This window comes from Varanus komodoensis, unplaced genomic scaffold (genome assembly GCF_004798865.1).
Source record: "Varanus komodoensis strain SLA01 unplaced genomic scaffold, ASM479886v1 scaffold34_1, whole genome shotgun sequence".
NCBI classification, from domain to species: domain Eukaryota; kingdom Metazoa; phylum Chordata; class Lepidosauria; order Squamata; family Varanidae; genus Varanus; species Varanus komodoensis.
The window spans coordinates 5,076,397-5,096,884 of NW_025335854.1; the positions used below are offsets into that span (position 1 = coordinate 5,076,397).

The following is a 20,488-nucleotide window of genomic DNA, read 5'->3' on the forward strand; positions in this document are numbered from 1 at the left end:
TTATGAAACAAACCATTTCTTTAAATGGAATTATTTTCCACAGAAAGCAGAGCAGCGGAATATTCTCTCCCGACATCGCTGCTTCATTTCCCCATCTTTGATAAGCATAATTTGAGGATGAACCTACAATTCCAAGTGCATTTTCAAATTATGGTTATGGGAAGAGCTGGTTTGCATCACGTTCAGTCTCTGAATACGCAACATATGAAACATTAAAAATACGAAGCAAGGGATGGTCAGGGAGGAAATAATTCCAGATAAAGGAGTTAACGCTTGAATGCTACTTCCTGGTCTTCAAATCAATGGTTTGCTAGGGTAAAACCTCACAAATTTCACCATTCATCACACATTTTAAAATGTGCCTTTGCCGAGGCATTCCTCTGCAACCTAATTATTGGATTTATTATTTCTTGCTTTTAAGAAATTCATCTTGTGTTTCATATTAGGCCAAGTACTACTGCTCTTTTATTGTACTGTAATCAAAGGATCACGCATTAAAGCAATGCAATTTTGTATATTATTAGAATGAAAATCTGTTGTGTGCTATGACAGCATGGTTCTCCATGCTGGATGCAAGTGTTACTCCTCCCTGCATTCAATCTAAAAGTAGGAGTGTTCTGCCTGAGAGGCAAAACAACAGACTTAGAAACAATTAATTTTTGGGAAGTCACTTTATGTTGACTAAGAACATGCAAATCTTACCAAAAACTCTCTGTACTACCATCAAAGCTCACATAAATCAATTTATTGGACTGAATAGTTCATAAATTCCCTTAATATCTTATTGCACTTTTTTGGTTAAGGGTTTAACAGGTAAAGTTAGGTTCTAAATGTTAAGTCTTGTTCCCTTTTTCTTTTAAAAAGATAGCTGCGAAGTAGTTTTGTTGAAAGATAAATCAGCTGAAACTTTTCCAAACTTGTTGGTGGGGATGATTTTTAATAGTCAAGGACAAAGTTTAATCCGCAGAATTTTGATTAAAAGACAGGTCTGACTATTTTTGAAGGTGTTTCGATTCCGTTCTCTCACATTACCTGCAGCATCTCAAAAGTCTAGCCACACAAAGTTTCAGTAATATACACATTTATTTAATTAACCAATTAATCAGTGAAATAGCCAATAATATACCAATCAAACTCTTTTGTCGAGAATCCATTAAAAGCTCTTCATTTTAAAAAAAGCTGAATGTGCTATCTTAATTAGCTGGTCCCCATGGCATGTTATGCCTGGGAAAGGGGGCATTTTCTGTGTAAAAGGTAAAGGTAAAGGTTTCCCCTTGACATTAAGTCCAGTCATGCCAGACTCTAGGGGGCGGTGCTCATCTCCGTTTCCTAGCCAAGGGAGCCAGCGTTTGTCTGCAGACAGTCTCCGTGGTCATGTGGCCAGCATGACTAAACACCGAGGTGCAGGAATGCTGTTACCTGCCCACTGAAGTGGTACCTGTTTATCTGCCTGCATTTGCATGCTTTCGAAGTGCAAGGTTGGCAGGAGCTGGGACAGAGCAATGGGAACTCACCCCATTGTGCAGACTCAAACCGGCAACCTTTCAATCAACCAGCCCAGCAGCACAGCGCTTTAAACCACTGCGCCACCTTTTCTATAAACTGATTGCCAAATACTCAAAGTGCTGTTCAGAAAGACAACTCAAATGTATTCCCTGCAATAAGTGATCCTAATTCAGCAAACACTGTGAGTACCCTGAAGTCGAGGAAAATAAACTACAGCGGCGATATTTAAAAAGGGGGGCTTTCTAGACCATTGCATTTATTTTTTTTACTCTAAAGGCATGGGTAATATAAATAAAGTCAATCATGGGGGTAAAATAAATATTTCATTTACTGACTGCTTTTATTTACTGAATGAGATGAACATCTAATTTAATTATCCTCCAGTGGCATCTAAAGTATGACAGACAACTTTTTCCAATGGCTTTTCATCAGCATGGGCTGCATTAAAATGCGCCAGAAACGACTATATTGGTCAGTCTGCCAGAAATGTAGTTGCAATATGCAAAGAAGCTATTAATTCAGAAGCCCATTCACCACACACCAGTAACCCAAATTATGGGAATGAATAAGAATAGCGCTGGGGGATCAGAACAAACTGTCTGACTTCCGACTGTGGCAGGAGACCACATTACTGAATGATGCACATTACTGCCTGAAAAAGCTACCCTCAAATAAATAAAACATAAATAATACAGCAGGGAGAAGACTACACCTTGATGTCCTAATTTTGTTTTTCTTGCAAAGAGTATAAAAAATGAGTCCAGTGGCATCTTAAGAACCAAACAATTTATTTTGGCATAAGCCTTTGTGTATGCATCCGATGAAGTGGAGTATCCACAAAATCTTGAGCCAAAATAAATGTGAGTCTTTAAGTGCCACAAGACACTTTTCTCTGCAAGGACATCCAACATCCAGTCGACTCCACTGCACCGTTTATTTCATGGACCAGCCACTCAACAACTGGAGTGTGCGAGAAAGCAAGAAAATGAAAGCACGCCAATTTAAAAGCACACAGCTTGCACCAGTCCTTTCTCCAGTGCTTCGGGGCAGCTAATTATTGCCCATCTATGGTGTAGGAGACTTACTGTCTGCTTTCATTTTTTTTAAGCCTTGCATTTCTCTCCCCAGGTCCCTGATCTCTTCTCCTCTCTCCATTTATATTCTCTACTTTGGGGAGTGAAGAGCACAAGTGGAAGGACCCACGCTTGGGTCAGTGCTTCTCGGCCTTTTGGCTAAGATCACGCACAGTGCAGGGAGATGTGCTATGGGCTCAGGACCGTGGCTCCTTTCCCCCCGCAAGTTGCAACAGGCCAATCAATTCCCACCCCACTGAGCTTTCTCAAGCCCCCTTGAAGCGTGAACCTTCTAGTCACCAAGCAAGTCTTATCAGGTAGCTCCAGAGGCATCAATCAGCTACTCGTCAAATCTCTATCATCGCTCCATGAGACACGTTCCCAAAGTGGTCGGAAGAGAGGGCTGTAGACAAAGATGCCACCGGCCAGGTCGGCAGTTCTGCAGTTCACCGCTGCAGCAGATACAGAAGAAAGAGCTCAAAGAAGCTGCTATAACATCTAAAAAGATGGGTGAGGGGTTCAGACATGGTGCTTCCATCCCCTTTTATTAGCAGATCAACAAAAACTAGCAGAAGATCATTTTTTTATATATAAAATATTTATATGCCTTCCTATTCGCAAAAAAGCCTCAGGACTGCTTACAATGTCAAATATAACATAAATGACATAAATAACATAAATTCCCGACCCACACTGGCTGCAATTAAAAACATAAAAAAGACACTATTAAAATTTATTAAAATACCGCTGGAATAAAAAGGTCTTAACCTGGCGCCGAAAAACAAATAATGACGGAGCCAGGCGGACCTCTCTGGGGAGGCAGTTTCAGTTAGAAAGGGAATTTTTAAAGGATTAACACCACCCATTTAATTTTAAAGATTAAGGATGTCCTTTCGCTCTAGCAAAGAACAGTTGGTTTTGTTCATTTACAAAACATTTTGTTACAACCCCGTGTATGAGTGGACTGGAAAAAAGTCCTACAATGGGAATTGCAGGACATACACACCCTTCCATACGCAGTGGTACCTCGGCTCATGGATGCCTCAGTTCATGATCAAATCGGTCGCGGACAGAAATTTCAGAAAAAAATTGCCTCAGGTCACGGATTCCGCATCAGGCGACGATTGTGATCGCATCCGTTTTCCCTGCACCGCAATTGCACTCATGCTGGGAAGACAGGCGCGATCGCAGTCGGCGGGGGGAGATGGCCACGATCTTTGTTGTCCTTTGTCACTTTATTTCAATTTTTTTTGTGATTTAAAAAAAATGGTTACAGGATGGATTAATCTTATTTACATTGAACTTTGTGGGGAAATTTGACTTGGGTCACGACCAAAGTCCTGGAATGGATTAAGTTCGTGAGACAAGATACCACTGTGTGTGCAAATATATTGGGGACTGGTAAAATACAAAGCATGGAATGCAAACTATTTCTCATGCAGACTTTTGTAATCCAGGAAGGAGATTAATTTGCTGCTAGCCATAGTCAAAATGCCAGGAACACTGTACTGAAGGTGTCCATTACATTGAATGGTGTAACACACCCACTCCTACCAAACTGTTTAAGGAGAACTCTCCACACCTCATGACATCATATTTCCAATCTATCCTTCACTTGTCTTTAAGTACTTCCATATTTTGACAAGATGTATGGGTGAATAGTTTGGAACTAATAATCTGTACTAAAGAAGGACTAGAATATGGGAAAGTTTCTTGAGACGGGTGTTTCTGGGGAGTTGCCCTAAAACACCAGAAGAAAAAGCAGACTATGCCTCCTTGCATTGAGGATGCAATCTGAAGAAAGATGAAAGCAGAGCTATTTCCTACTTTTTCTGCTAATACTCCTCCTCCCAGCTGCTTTCGCTCCCACTGGAGAAAGATATGGATAACTTTTCAGCAGAAAAATAATGAGAAGGAAAAGGTTAAGAAGACCCTTTCTTTCCCAGTTCTGGTCTCTTGCTTCAAGTTACAAGCTTCAGCAGCTACAGTATGATAAAAGAAAACAGAAGGTCTGAAAAAAGAGTAATGGAAAAACATGTAATGCACAGCTCCACCCTAATATGATGGACCACAGTAATCCCATTCTGTGTGTTTTCCTGGCCTGCAACCGTGTCATCCAATATCGTTTGCCTGGAATTGAGACGATGAAGGCATCCCTCATACACAAGGCTCATTGATTTGTCTAAAGCATTTTCTGAATTGTTTCTACAAACATGTCATTCAGAGTTTTGTTTGGGATTAAAACAGCAGCAGTGCTTAATAGCAACCTCCAAGACTCTTTTAATGTCAGAGATCTAATTCACATCATGGAATGCAACTGCTTTAGCATGGCTGGGACAACTTTAGGGCAGGGAGAGGAGAAAATGTGCTTTGTTGTTATAAGGAGGGAAAACACCCTTTCAAAATCCTAAATCCGTCCGTCAACTTAGTATTTCAGTTAAGGAAGTCCCAGGAGATGCAGAAAAGAATGCATGGGAGCAACAGATAAGCTTGAGTTCATTATCTTTTTACATTTCTCATGCCTTGCTTTTTCTAAAGCTGTCAAGTTATTCCCATAAGTACTATTGTTGGGAAGGCAAAAGGTATGAACAGGAATAAGGATGTGGTGCTGGGGTATTCTCAAACTAACCTGCCAATGAAGCGTCAACAAAGATTCTCCATACAGAAGTTAGAGGTATACATGGTGAGGGAATTGGGAGTTTGCTTGGCCACTCAACCATGCATTGCATCGCTGTATTTAAATAAGGGATAATGCATGTATAACCCAAAAGCTGTAGGCTCCAACCTACATATTCGGTACATTCCAATGCTGTGGCATTCAGATTACATGGCTAATGCAGGCCCCCAAGCAAACACATCGGTCCAATGTATGGATGCCAGAGGTGTGTCTGGCATTCAGGGTGGAGGGCACAGGGTGGGGCTGGATGGATGGATGGATGGAAGGAAGGAAGGAAGGAAAGAGAGAGTCCAATTCCCTCAGTACAAAAGGATTCATGTAACTGTGTTCCCAAAACTATGAACAAGTTCTCTTATTATTATTTTACGCCAGGTACTCTGTTTCTGCAAGAAAAAAGGTACATACAACATTGAAAATCAACAAAGCCAAAACAGTCCCTGAAAAAGTTACCAGCAGATTCCATGCATATTTCTTCAGAGTCACATTTTTGCAAAAACCATAAAGTTCTATTTAACAGAACAAAGGCAGATTTTCAAGAAGTTGGATTTTGTGCCCAGCACCACTTTCTGCCGCTTTTATATGCTCACAGGGAATCAAAGCACGTTCATCACCCCAAATATAATGCATAAACTATAATGGAAAACTCATACATATGAAAATAAGGCATTTTATCAGTAAATCAAACCTTGGAACAAGCAGTGAGAAACAGAAGTGTTCAGAAAAGGAGCAGGGGAGATCCAATAGTGCTTTGACAGGAAGGTAAGAAGGATGCCATTGGGTGGAAGCTCTTGATAAAATGGTCAACCATGAACTGTGACACTCACCCCCAAATACATCTCCGTTCTGGTAGTTTTTCCCCTTCTGAGCTTCCTCTTCATTTTGTACAGCAGAAACATGCTTGGCTGATGCACAGCCCATAATTTCATTTAGTCACCTCCAGCTTGACTGAGCCGCAAACCATTTCTATAGAAGTGCACCCATCACCTCTTTTTTCAAAGAAATAATCCACCTTCCAGTTTGGTCCTCACAGCACTTTTCTTAACCTGTTGGCAGAATGCAAGAGAAACAAGACACAACATCAGTCAAATAGCTCTAATTGGCATGTTTATTTTGGTGGATAAAGATTCCTTAACATTTCTCTGAGAGTGCGGAAGATGATGGTCTATTTAATTTAGTCCTTCCTTGGGTGTTCCCACAAACTTGGTGATGTATCTCAAAAACCTTCCCTCTAACATAAGTTTCTTATTTAGGTCACTTCTTCTGAACCGGCATAGAAATGTTATAATAATAATAATAAAAAAAAATAATAATAACCTTTAGGAATAAGATCAGCTATCCCTGAAGGCTGTTGAAAGCACGTCTGAAAGCACATCTGAAAGAAACATACCATTTTCGGTGTAATGCTAAAGCTATACTCAATCTCTCTGCTGCATAACTATCAATTAACTTGTTGATTCATGCTAAACTCACACCATGGGCTCAACTTCAGCTAGTCACATCTGGTACATGCCTCGCCTTCCAACATACATAGGCTTCCTAGAGAAAGAGGAGGTCCAGGTAAGCAAAGAGAGATGGATGTTCAAGTGAGGTATCTCTTATCACAAGAGAGCGATACACACAAAGTTGTTTGGACACAGAACCTTTGGGAAGAACTGTTCCTTGCCAGCATACAAATGTATGTTCCTTTAGAAACTACACTGTTGTATTTCTCAGCATTCCACCACTGAGGGGATCTCTCTGAGAAACTGCTCCACTGACGCATGGAAGATTCTCAACTGTGTACATGGTGGCATGTGGGGACGAGTACCATCTTATTACCCAAGGAAATCCATAGGTCACAGCACAAACCACAGGGTCTTCCTGAAGATTGTAATGGCCCAGGAAGTCAATAAAGGGGAGATGTTCCTTAAGACATCTTGGTCGCGAGAGGTAAAGTGCTTTGAATATGAATACCAACACCTTAAACCTAACTCAATAACAGAAGGACCTTCTGAATAGACAGGCTGAAACACTCTAAAGCCGTTGACCTTGACTTGAAGGAAAATATTTAAACTTTTATCAATGTCCATGGAGGAGGGGACGGCAGAGGATGAGGTGGCTGGATGGGGTCACTGGGGCGGTGGGTGTGGGCTTGGGTGGACTCCGAGGGATGGGGGAGGACAGGAGAGCCTGGAGGAATGTTGTCCATGGGGTCGTGATGGGTCGGGCACAGCCTTGAGACTAAACAACAAACATCATTCCCTTTTCCCGTTTAAATCTCTCTTACTCTTCTATAGCAGAAGTTAGTTTCCTGGGAATCTGTGGATTTGTTTAGCTCCCAGTTCAGTAGATGTGTTACCAAAAGCGTGGGGGGGGGAGTGAATGCTAGCGAACCCCTCTGTTTTGTTCAGTTGCTTACTTAAATATCTGTGTTAAAATAGGGATTTTATAGATAAAAGCACAGCTGTGCACTGGGTTCAAAAGGGAATATATATCTCAGGATGAGAAGACTGCAAGATATGCATGTTATACCTGAGTCTGTGGCAAGAGAGTTTTTGGTTTGTGTTGCAGAGAATCCTGTGGTTCCTCCAAGCTATTTAAGGAATTCTCGCTTAGCTTTCTTGACTCTGACTCTGGACTATAAACGTTGAAACCTGGAGTACAGGCATGAGCTCTAGGAAAACCTCTCCATTACTGCCAACCCTGAAATGAACAGTTGCAAGTGTCTGAGTATGTCTTCTCAGCTCACAGAAGATCCAAGGGCCCTGACTGGAGTCTTTTCGGAAACTGAGGCTGTGCCCTCAAAGGCATCCCAGAATCCTCAGCAAGGACTCTACGTGGAACATGTGCAGGAATTCTCCCACTGCCAGCAGTATGTGGAATAGGATTCTTGAACTCAGGAAATTTGAAAATCACTGAGACAGAGCATCATGAGGGCACGTCAGTACACACGGAAGAGCAGCGGGGAACGGAGCCTTGCGCATGAATGACTAAAAACGTGTCGCGTGTTAACGAAAGCGAACAATTGCAAGGCATAAATGCTGGCGGAGAGAGGCATGGTTTTCCAATGAGACAGACCAGCAGTGATAGACAAAAGCAACGCGCTTGGTAAATAGGTCATTGTTTCAATTATCAGCTCCTGGTTCCACACCCCTAGTCAAATCTCTCAACCGCTCGGATGTACCATCTGGAATCCGAGATGCCATCTTTACAGTCAAATGGACTTTGAAAAAAATAACCTAACTCAAATTCACACTGACTTAAACGCTAGATCTGGGCTTTTGTAGCTAGGGACGCTATAGGAAGCCGTTACAAAGGGCTGTGAAACGTGACTAGCTCAAATACAATTCTGAGTTGCATGGTAGCTTGTTTTAACAAGCGGCTCAATTGATTGTCCTATTTGTTTTGTCGCTGCTTTTGTTGCTTTTAAATTAGACGCACAAGAAAAAGCAATGAAGATTTTCCAACAATGGTGTTATGATGGGAATTTCACTAATTGCCCTATTCCCTTCCTCTTGATGGGACATGGACAGACATCTTTAAGTACCAGACAGTTGCTGGGAGAGACTGACAGCTCATCGGAAGAAAGAACCCTTATTTTTAGGGCAAAGTGGTCAAACTGCACTTGCTACATTGCCCATATCAACATGTAAACAACCATAGCCATCTCAAGATTTTGTCCACCTACCCTTCAATAAGAATTGCAGCAGAGAATTTATGAATGAATCTTGCAACAGCACGCGTTTTCAACCTGCACCTGCTTTTCTCCAAAGAACTCTCCAGAATTTTCCAACAACGGGGCGCTCCTGACTTGCCCAAAGATGGAGCCATTCTTTCCTGCCTGTTCCACATGTCCCCACCTCTCTTCTACCCCTCTTGTAAGGTCTCTAAGCATCTTCTATCTCCATCTCATTCACCTTGGCAAGCAATCCGCCAAAGATAATGCCACATGCGATACAGACCTATTCGCCTACCTACTCAAATGCACGCCTGTACAAATGGTTTATAGTTCAATCGCAGAAGACAAGATTTTAAAAGCACCATCAATACTCCTCCAACGTGCAAACTGTTTGTTGCCTGCTTACCTGAAGGCAACTCTTTTTCAAAACAGGTGACCAGGTAAGAGGCTACTGAAAAGCTCAATCTGCTTCCCACTCTTTATCTTGTAGCAGAATCTCCTTTATTTCCCTTCCCCTTCCCTGCAAAATATAGACTTCATAAATTTCAGTATCCTAGAAAGAAGAACTCATTTTTCCTCATGAAAGGATCAACAAAATGAAGTCTGAGAAAGCCTATATTTGCCTCCTTTCAAGGGTCACATATTACATGAATGTATACACAGAAAGAGTTTTGGATGTAAACAAACCCTGAAAGAATGCAGTTTCAGTTAATCAAGCAATTTCCTGATAGAGGCGTGAAGAGACATGATCAAAGTACTGCTTGTTAATGAGGCTCAGAAAACAGAATGAATACATTCTAAACTCAAATATGCATTTTCCTCAATGGAGCTTTTTCACTAGACGTTCAAATGTATTCATTTGGCCTCCTCTGACCTTCCTCTAAGCCACCAAGTTTAAAACTTTCTGCTTCAAGAGAAGTGTTCACAGGGACTTGAGTACACCCCCCCCCCTTTAAAGAGTACACACAGAGTCAGGCCCTGGTGAGGTGTCCCTCCATAGAAAGAGAGCATACTCCTCCAGAGGAAATTTGACAGAGGTGAGAAAGTCATCTTTCAGGGGATTGTATCCACTTCACTGATCATTCCACTGAAGAATCACGGAGAAGCGTGTGCTCTTGAGAATGTGATTAAAAACTACTGACATAAGCAGTAGGAGACACCCACAGTCCAACCACCACCATTTGTTTGAATTCTGAAATGCAGTAATTGTCAACGTGAAAGTTTGAGAAACCCAGCATTCATCTACTTAGCCAGGCCACCTTTCGTTTTCATTATGACTGAAGCCCTATAAAAATCAGTGAAATAAATTATTGCGTTTACATCCAAAACACCCTCTTGTTTTCCCTTGCAAAGCAACCACTATGTAAAGGAATACTTCCTTAAACCATTGGCTAAATGAGAAGTCCTCACATGTTTGTAAGCTGCCCCGAGGCTTATGCAAAAGGGGCGGCATATAAGCCGTCTAAATAAATAAATAAATGTTTCCAAAATGAAATAATGGATCGTGAGTCATCTACACACAAACCTTGAGTTCTATCCCCAACTGGTCCCAGCAAATTACTCTGGTCGTCATCATCTGTAGACTAAATAAACCAAATGGTGAAATGACTCCATTAAAGATGCTTAACAACCAATACAAAGAGAGTGATTTATTCTGGTGCCCTGACTTAGCTCCATATAAATGCTAGCACAGCCCCCTGTAGCTTTTAGAACAAGTTAAAATCGAAGTAATAATATGCCATTGCTCTGTGCATACAATGTAAACGAAATCTGTGACGGCGGTTCATTAAACAAAGATGCAAGAGAAGCATCAATACAAGCACCAATTTTTCCCATTTATTTATTGTTCATGTGGATGTAGGTTCACTTCGACACATTCATGCTAATAACCCTGAAATAAGGATTTGCTCCTCTACGAAACTCGGTGCTTTCATGATTGTGTTTTGATTTCCTCTGCTGATCACCGTATTGCATTTTTATTAACAGCATGCCTCTGTGAATCCAGAAAGATAATCAAGCTGTGTTGCAACAGCATGGAGGGTGCAGAGAAGAGGGAAACACTTGAACCGAGAGAGGGGGCAGGCAACACATTGAGCAAGGACAGCTGTACTACTGTTGTGGCAAAAACAAAGAACCCCGTGGCACCTTAAGGACTAACCAAATCAGGACGGGACCCTCCACTTCTAAATTTGCCACACCATCACTTAATATGGGAGCCGCATGCATATTTTACAGTAATATATATTTATTTTACAGTAATATGTATTTGTTTGTTTGGAGGTTTTGCATGCCGTCCTATTCGCATGAGCCTCGGGATGGCTTCCAATACAATAAATAAACAAGCATATAAATAGTACATATAAAATCCAGATTCACCCTGGCTGTAGAATTAAAACCAATAAATAATATTAACAGTTATGAAAATATTGTTGAAATAAAAAGGTCTTGGCCTGGCGCCGAAAAACAAGTAACGACGGCGCCAGGCGGACCTCTCTGGGGAGCGCATTCCATAGGTGGGGCGCCACCGCAGAGAAGGCCCTCCTCCGGGTACTCAATCTCCTAATGTCTTTCACGGAGGGCTCCTGGAGGAGGGATTAAGGGATGGGAGGGCAAATATGGAAGCAGGTGTTCCTTTAGGATATATATATATATATATATATATATATTACAATAAACATGCACAGAGAAGGTAAGAGCACAATCCAATTAAACCAGCAGGTGCAGATGCAAGGCAGAGTACCAACCCTAAAATATTTGGTGTGATATTATTATTATTATTATTATTATTATTATTATTATTATTATTATTATAACATTTCTATGCCGCCCCTTGCCAAAACCTCGGGGCGGCTTACAACACGATAAAACACAATGAAATACAATAGCATCACCAGGTGCTACAGGCTTTCACACTCAACTAGGCTCTCGACACTGTTGAATTAACATCTGCCTTTCCTGGAGCTCTCTCACTGATCCACAGCACCTGGTACTGCTTTGGCAAGCTGGGACATGTGCTTTGGAGCAATTTCCTGGAATCTGCAGCTAAACTAGTACCCATCATATTTAGCTTAAAGCCTGTGGGAGTACATGCATAGAGCCTGCATGAAATAGGACATCTTCAACTACCAGTGCTCCATCACCATGTTCAAGTGACAACGGGTCAGAGAAAAATTCAGTGATGTCCACACCCCAGAAGGAAGATCACAGTGATCTAATGCCTACGCACACTGCCTCTCAGTCCAAGCACTGGGTGAAGTGGAATATGTAGGTTGCATCTACCACTTCCTAACTGGTCACATGCCCAGAGACAGGTCCATCTTGCTTTAGAAGAGCAGAGAAGCATCTTGCTGCACAGTAGAAGATCTAATCTCAAATTTAGCGAAATTAGAGTTTGTTGGCATGGAATCAAGTTGGGCAGGGTTTGGATTATTGGCCAGGTATCAATGGGTGCTCCCAATACGCAAAGTCCTGCAGCAACCAAATCCTTTGATCAGTACCAGGCCAACTCCACACTATTAAGTGAGAAACTGGGACCATTGTAACTGTGTGCAAATGTGAAATATCACACTGGTACGTGGAAGAGGGGTTCATACGCACTTAGTGATGTCGGTTATTCGCTTGGCTCACCCCCTTCTCTCTTCCTTCTGAGAAAAGATTGAGAAAATCACCTTTTGGTTGGAGACAGAGATTCTCTCTTAGCTGACATCGGAGCTTCAGAAAAAAAGGTCCAATGTCATCTGGGAGAGAGAGAGAGAGAGAGAGAGAGAGAGAGAGAGAGAGAGAGAGAGAGAAATAAAAAATCTTACTCATTGGCGAGTGGCTTTTGGAAACAAATGATACTCTTGGTCCCCACCATGGACAGCAGAATAATGGAAAACAAAAGAAAAAGCCACATTTCAAGTTACACTGAAAAGTAGATGCTAACCTTAGGCAGGCCACAACATTTTCCACAAGTCGGTTTCTGAAGGATAATCTTCCCACCGAGCCCCAAAAAGCAGCTTGATTCCAGAAGCAAGAGATCCCCAGCGGTCTAGTATTTCTCTTTCCCTGCTATACATGCAATGAGCCCTCCAGCATTTCCCAGATCCTATAGCCAAGTCTCAGAAGCTAGCTAAGTTTATTCCACAACATCAAGATTAAGACATCCCATTTTCAAATGCATGCTCATTGTTGTTGTTGTTCTAAATTAAGAACAATTGGAAGAACTGCTTCAGCTACATGGTTTCAAAAACTGCAGCCAGCAGCACCTGCAACTAAGTTAACATGTTTTGCCGAGAGTCGATAACAGCAGACAGCAGAAAATTAAGTTTATTGAACACTGTAATATATGTATTGTGCACTGGAAATTTCCCAGCACTGTCAGCTCACGAGCTATGTATACAACATTTTAATGGAGGTTTTGTTTAAAAATAAAATAAAAAGTAATTCTCCACAAATTATCATCAACACAGCTTTGGTTTGCAGAAATCAAGGAGCTTAACTGGGTAGGTGACGGGGAGGCAGTTGGGAAAAAAACCTGACTGGACAGAATCTATAAACAAGCATTTCAGATTATGGTTTTCTCCAGCTTTAAACTGTTTTCAGTAACAGCAAAAATGTTTCCCCCTATCTGGTCTCTCCTTTGGCCACCTGTGCTTCTTCCTATTTAAAGACAGGATAGTCACTGCATCTGAAACACACACACACACACACACACCACTCGTACAACAATATGGTGTCTCCCTTTCCCTGTTTTTCACAATGTTTTAAAACTTTGACCTGAATTAAAACTAGACAGTAAACTCCACCAAGGAAACCCCCGTCTTCCTACAGAATATTAGAAATCCTTAACTCATGACTTCAGTGGCTTTCTGCAGCCTTCTGGGCCCCAGCTTTGCTGGCGGAGAGGTTGCCTCTGGCGAGACGCCCACCGTGGGTCCCTTTCTCCTTCCTTGCATTGCAATGAGAAAAAGGACCAGTGGGAGCCATTGTTGCTTTGTGTCATTATTGCTGTTGGCTCACCTGCTCCCTCCCTGAAGGAGATGGGCAATGAGCAAGCAGGGATTGCTAATACGAGCCAGAGCCAGCCTCTCCTCCGGAGAAAGCGGGTGGGCAAATGGCTGACCAGAGTCAGAGAAGGAAAAGTAGCGGCCGCTTGCTTCTCTCCATTTCTCCCGCTCGGCAACAATGTGGGTCGAGCCCAGTCCTCCAGCGAGCAGAGCAAGGTGCAAGCCAGAGGTTCCAGGAAATGCACGCCGGGGAGGGGAGTGGCCAGAAAGAGCAGGGCCGGGGGCTCCGGCAGTTCATCCCCAACAGCAAGTGTCCGGCAACACGGACTCCACCTGCTCCATCTAGCCCCATGGTGCCAACACTGTCTGGCAGCGCTGTTCAGGGTTTCCCAGCCTGAACTGGAGATCCCAGGGCGTGAACCTAGGATATCCAGGTGCAAAGCAAGTGCTTCACCACTGAGCCACTGGTGCAACTGGGCAGAGACCACGGCACTGTAAGTCTGAGCCAGCAAGACTGCTCCTCTTATTCTCCTGCAGACCAAGAAACTGCAATTAGCTGCACAAGCAGAATTCCGCTGACCACAAATTCATTTATCTCACGGGTGGTGAGCTTTGCTCCAGACTGAAATCGCCCCACCCCACCTAAAACTCTCGAGACAGCGTGGACGTAATTCTAGTTTGCGATGCCAACAGAGATAAATTGATGCAACTCCAGATGCTGCACCTCTTGATGGCCAGATGAGCTTAACTCCAAAATCCTGGGTGACCGATTGCATCAGATGTAATTGGGGATGGGGGTGGGGAATGCCTCTTAGCCACACACTCGGAGCATGGCTCGTGCTGCTAATCGATCAAAGAGACGTGGCATCTGGAGGAGTAGGGCTGATTAATGAATACCTCAGCTGGGCATTGACTCTGGCTGAGCACCGCGGCTCCTCCCACATGCTTTCCACCTCACAGCATACGTGCTGTTTGGCTGTTCTGGGGAAAGGGCTCTGTTCGCACTGCCAAGCACAGGCACCATTATTTTTAGCACTGCTTAAGGTTGGTTCAAATTAAACTTTATTAGCATTCTCAGGGATGACTCAGTTAATATAAAGCCTTTCCAGGCCTGGTTTCCTGGGGGCAAGGTAGAAGCAGGTCTACCTTGCCGATATGAATTTACAATTGTGCTGCTAAACTCTTTCAGGACACACATGAAACAAAAAAAGCAGTGGTTTTTTTTAACTGTGGCCAACATCAACTCATCCTTCCTGGTTAATATGAAGAAACAAAATGCCAAAGTTAGTATCACAGTTGCCTCTCAACCAATCTGGCAAATTAAGGTTACCATTCCTTAACATTAAAATGTTTTAGCAACGCCTATCAAGTAATCAGAAGGAGAAAATTAGAGACACAGAAATAAATGCTAAGAGTGCCTACACTTGCAAAAGAGACCTCACAATATCAAAAGAATTCAGATGTTAAATCTTCCATTAAAAGGGGTGGGGATGGAGAGGGACTTATTAATTTATTGCACTGTTTTTCGGCAAGCTTTCAAATACCATTTTTCTGCATGCTGCTCACTCTTGCAACTGAAAATGGCAAGCTTCCACGTCTAAAAACGTCTCTGAGATGTTGACACTGAGCTGTTTTTTAAAAGTCTGTAATCTTGTTGTGTATCATTATGAAATATCAAGCAAAGCATTCATTGAAGGTGGGGACGCAGGAGCGGCTGACTGTAATGTCAACTCAGGCCACTGAACACGTCAAGCAGGACTTCCCTCTAAAAGAAAAAGTGGGGAAAAATCCAGAGACAGGAGATGCCCAGTTTAGATCCTGCAATTTGCAAGGATGTCATAAGCACAAGTGGGCCGGACTAGAAAACAAACTGGCAGATTGTCTACGTCAGCACTCCCACGACTGATGAATTTCTGAGGGCTGGAAGGCTGTCAGAAATAAAAGTAAAATCAAGCTTCAAGGTGGAATATTACATAGATGACTGTGGGTCCAAACAAAGGCCATTCTCCCTTGTCAGGAGTTCATACATACACCCCCTAACAATGCATTCCAGGTTTATACAAGTTCTTGCTTCTTAGGGTCACCAGAAATTAGAGTCCACTTGATGGCACGTAACAGCCACTTACGTTCATGAGAACCTGAGCAGGCCATCAATCCTGCTATCTGCTCCTCTAATGGGGCAACCGGTCGCATGCTTGCTCAGAAGTCCTTCTGCCTACAATGGCACTTTCTCCCCAAAGTGCAAAGGATCGCCGCTGCATTGCCCGCTCTGTCCACTCAAAAGGCTCATCCAATTCTGCCTTCTTGCTCCTTACGCACTAACCCGTGTGTGAGCTGTCCCAAGGCTGTAAGTGATGGGACGGCATACAAAAACTGTAAACAAACAAACAAACAAACCCTCTTCTTCCCGAAGATGAATGTCCTGTGATTTCCAGCCCAAGTCAATACCAGTGCTTTCCATTAAAGTTCACCTGCAAAAGCTCACCTTTATTCCTGATTAGGGCTGCCTTCACACCTTTCTCCCCCTCCCTCCTCTGTTCTTCACTCTACGGAAATCCTATCTTTTTGCTTATCAAATAAAATCTATACAATACAGTTTTATGGCGCACAGACCCAGATGCAACACACACACAAGCTCCTGATTCTGACATGAAGGAAGACACTTTTTTCTCAATTAACAATCACTCCCTGTACTTTTACAGTGGTGTCCCCATATGTAAATTCCCCAAGTGAAATGCATGGTGCTTGTGTCTTTCTGGGAAAGGGGGGTTTTGTTGTTGGTCAGGACGTTTAATGCTCTAGCTGAAGAGTGCTTACTTCGGTGTGCGAAGGTATTTCAATTGTACTTTTTTTGCCTACCCGTGTGCATCACGGAGCTACAACATGCTGAAATCTTCTCGAAAGATGCACATCGAAGCCAAACATAACATTTGCACTTCCTCCAACAGACTAGAGTATACTTTCTGATACATTTACAGATTTGCCTGAAAGGAAAAACCTAAACATAACATTTGCACTTCCTCCAACAGACTGGAGTATACTTTCTGATACATTTACAGATTTGGCTGAAAGGAAAAACCTAACAGAAGGCGCTGCATTTCCCCCCAAAGACCACTTGGAATAGATATCTGTCCTTCAGTCTGTTTATAATCCATGGGGATGAGACACTGCTTTATACAATGCATAGCATATGGTCACCATGAAATAAATTTCCAGCAATAAAGGTAAGGTGGAGCTGAGAGTCACTCTATTACTTACAGAGAGATAAGGATCAAGATACAACACAGAGCACCTTCATTGTAATTCCCTTTATTGTCAGGTGTTTCCCAAGGACAAAAAGAGCAGGTAAGCAAGGACACCATGTAAGATTCTCGAAATATGCAAACCCAGACAGCTGGTAAACTGAACCTTATGAGTACCAGTTTGGAGATAACATATCATCCACTGGTGATACTTCACAGAAGGGTTAATCCAGATGATTTAAGAAAAATGTCCCAGACTTCCTCCTCCGGGTTGCATGTGTTTGGAACAGACTATCCTACTCACCAGGGAAGTAAAACTTCAGGCAAGATGAGCAGCCTTGAAGTAATGCGATGCGAGGGGAACAATTATTTATCGGTTTAGAAAAACAAACCACACACGCAAAATCTCTGCGGGAGTGCAAGCCCTGGCTGAAGGCAGCAAAAGTGCATCCTCCAAAAGGAAGGGATTTAGAAATGAAAACAAAAATGTTTCCATTTCTCCCACTCACCAGCTCCCAATTTCTTAAAATCTAGACAGAGAGATCAATCCAAATTCACAAATTCGCTGCCCAGAGGGGTTCTCGGGGGGGGGGGGGGGTGGAAATGCAGCCCTCCCTCCATTATAGTCACAGAAATTTAATACAGCCAGGGCGGATTTGATTTAAATCATCATGATGTTCTGCATAATTTGCATGCATGCCTGCCTTACCCACAGATAAAGGAACATCATTAAAATATTCCCAAAGCGGGTCTCTTTTATGGCCTGCTGCTATTATAGGTTTTCTCCTCCAGGGAAAGAATAACGTGATAAACCTCAGTCTGTACACAAAAAGAGCCGAAGTCTTGTATTCTGTTCAATTTCACTTTGGTTTTGGCTGCTTGCCCCTCCCTCCTCACGCTTAGCTTCTTGTGCAGATCTATTCCACTTCTAACAATCTTCTTCTATTCATTAATTTTTTGAAAGTTGGCACTTAAGGGGTAAAGGGTTGATTCTGTGTACATAGATTTCCAAAGGAACAATGGGATTGTGGTCTTTTTCTGAACTCTGAATGTTTATTTTATACAATGTGAAGCAGAGGCAGGTGACCTATGCAGACACAAATTCAGAGTTTTCAGAGTTCTAATCTGTGATACTATCTTGATTCAAAAACTGCATAATATACAGCCATATACTACATAATTAAAGGCTAATTCTTATATCATGATGAATAACCTTTGGACTATAATGCATCTCAAACAGAAAACTATCTTTAGATATATTTTCCCTCAAAGCATTTAATTTTTTAAAAAATCCAATTTAAATTTTAAAAATCCAATTGAAATCAAAAGCATCCTATTTTATCCACCCTGATACAGCCACTAAATGGGGTGCTGCAGAAGTGAAGGGAGTCAGATGAAGCCTTTTGCTGCTAAACACACGGCTTTTTCTTTCCTTTGTGATCCCTTCCAATCCAAATTAAATGGGACAAAATAGTACTGGTAAAAGAGAACCATGGTGGAGTATTGATTATGCTATTGGCCTGGGCCTGAAGAGATCCAGTTTCAAATTCGCACTTTGCCATGAAGCTTACTTGGTCACTTTGGGCCAGCCACTGATCCTCAGTCTAACCTACCCCAAAGGGTTGTGGTGAAGATAAAAATGGAGACCAGAAAGGTCCATGGAGGAAAAAGCAGGTTATAAATGTAAAGAAGAATAACCGCCACTACCACTTCTGTAGCATTCAAAGTGACATGGAAAACTCCCGTGGAGGAGGCTGTTCCCTGGAGAACAAATTTCTGCGATAAATAAATAAATAGTTCTATGTTGTGGCTTCTGGTTCCCTGGTGGACACTAGGAGAATTAGCGCTGAACACAGAATACTGCATACTGCTGAAAACAGAAGCCGTGATTTGAGAAAAACCACCGGATATTGTAACAGGAATGCAGGGGAACATGGTTTTCATGGACTAGCCAGACAGACAGAGTCTTACTCAGTGGGGTAAACAATCCAGAGAGCCCAGATTACAGAAGAGCCATGCCTCTCATCCCTCCTTAGCTTAGAAGTCGTGTTTTGGACGTAGAAGAGAACACTTCCAAATGGGAATTTCCCCCTTTTAATAATCCATGCCTGTTGTGGCATGCTGCTTTTCTTCTTCCTAATAAATACCAAAGTACGGTTCATACGTGTCAGGAAAGAGCAGAGGAAAGTGGCCAATACAAGTAAGCCTACCTTTCCCCCGGGGAACCACCCATGTGGTTAAGGAAAGAGCATGAAGAGGGCTCTTCGAAGTTGGCTGGATGGCAAAGAAGCTTGGCTCCAGTACCAACACAGAAGGATGGGAAGAAGTAGCATAGCAACCAGGAGACAGGCAGAGGAAACACTGCTGCCTAGCAACAAGAGAGATGCTACTCGGCCAGTAACTGCTAAAATAATGGGAGGAAGGGAAGAGGAAATGAGCAACCGTCTCTTTAGTGACCACCCAGGTAGACTGCTGCCATTAGTTCCCATGTGGGCAACACATACAAAGCCCGGTCTAGAACATCACCTGTATCTTTTGGAACACTTGTTACCACAAGAAGAGTCCTTCCAAGCCTCCCTCACCATACCCACCATTTAAAGTCAGGATTACTGTGCATTTTAGTGTTTTTTAGTGAGAGTTGTACTAAGGTAAGCTAACTGCTACCACAACCGAAGGCAAATTCTGTACCCCATATAAATCAGTGCAGCGTATCGATGCACAACTGTCCATGTTTTCGATGAATTCTGATGTAAATGTTTCGCAGTTTATTCCACTGGCGTAAGAAAACATAACGCAATAAAACCTTCTCCTCGGCCCCTGAAACCTTCTTGCTTTAACTTCTACAGCATCCAAGGCATTCATAAGGCATCCAAAGCTGCCTTATGAAACCCATTAGGAATGTTATCCCATCCATCCTCCAGAGATTTTGGAATTGCATACAATGACCCAGTGGGAGAGGTTAGGCTGAGACACAGTGACCGGCCCAGTTCACCCAGTACATTTTACGAATGAGTGGGAGGTGGGGGGGCATTTGAACCAGTCTACATTCAGCCACCTAACCACGACTCAGCCCTTCACTTCTGTGTCCACTTCCCATCACACTCACGCCTTCCTTTAAAGAACAACCCTACACAGGCCACTAATGTTATTTTATTATATTATTATTATTGTTGTTGTTGTTATTAATTTGGCTGAGCGATGCTTGACAAAGTACAGGAAATCAGGTCCCTGTCCCAAGAGGCTTGCAGTTACGTTGAGGCGTGTGCTCAACCTTGGGGGCCTTCCTTCGAGTGCCAATGCTGGGGGAAGTGCAGAGGGAGACAAGAAGGAGGGGGGCTTTCTCT

At 42.7% G+C, this 20,488-nt stretch overlaps 1 protein-coding gene across 1 annotated transcript in view; it reads right to left on the reverse strand.

Annotated features, from left to right (window-relative positions):
* The window catches only part of CUNH1orf21 (chromosome unknown C1orf21 homolog), a 141,859-nt gene that overhangs the window by 89,114 nt on the left and 32,257 nt on the right, over positions 1-20,488 (reverse strand). The window contains exon 2 of the mRNA XM_044439106.1: positions 6,081-6,299. Within this exon, the coding sequence (XP_044295041.1) occupies positions 6,081-6,174 (94 nt within the window). The 5' untranslated portion in view covers positions 6,175-6,299. The remainder of the gene's footprint in view (positions 1-6,080; positions 6,300-20,488) is intronic.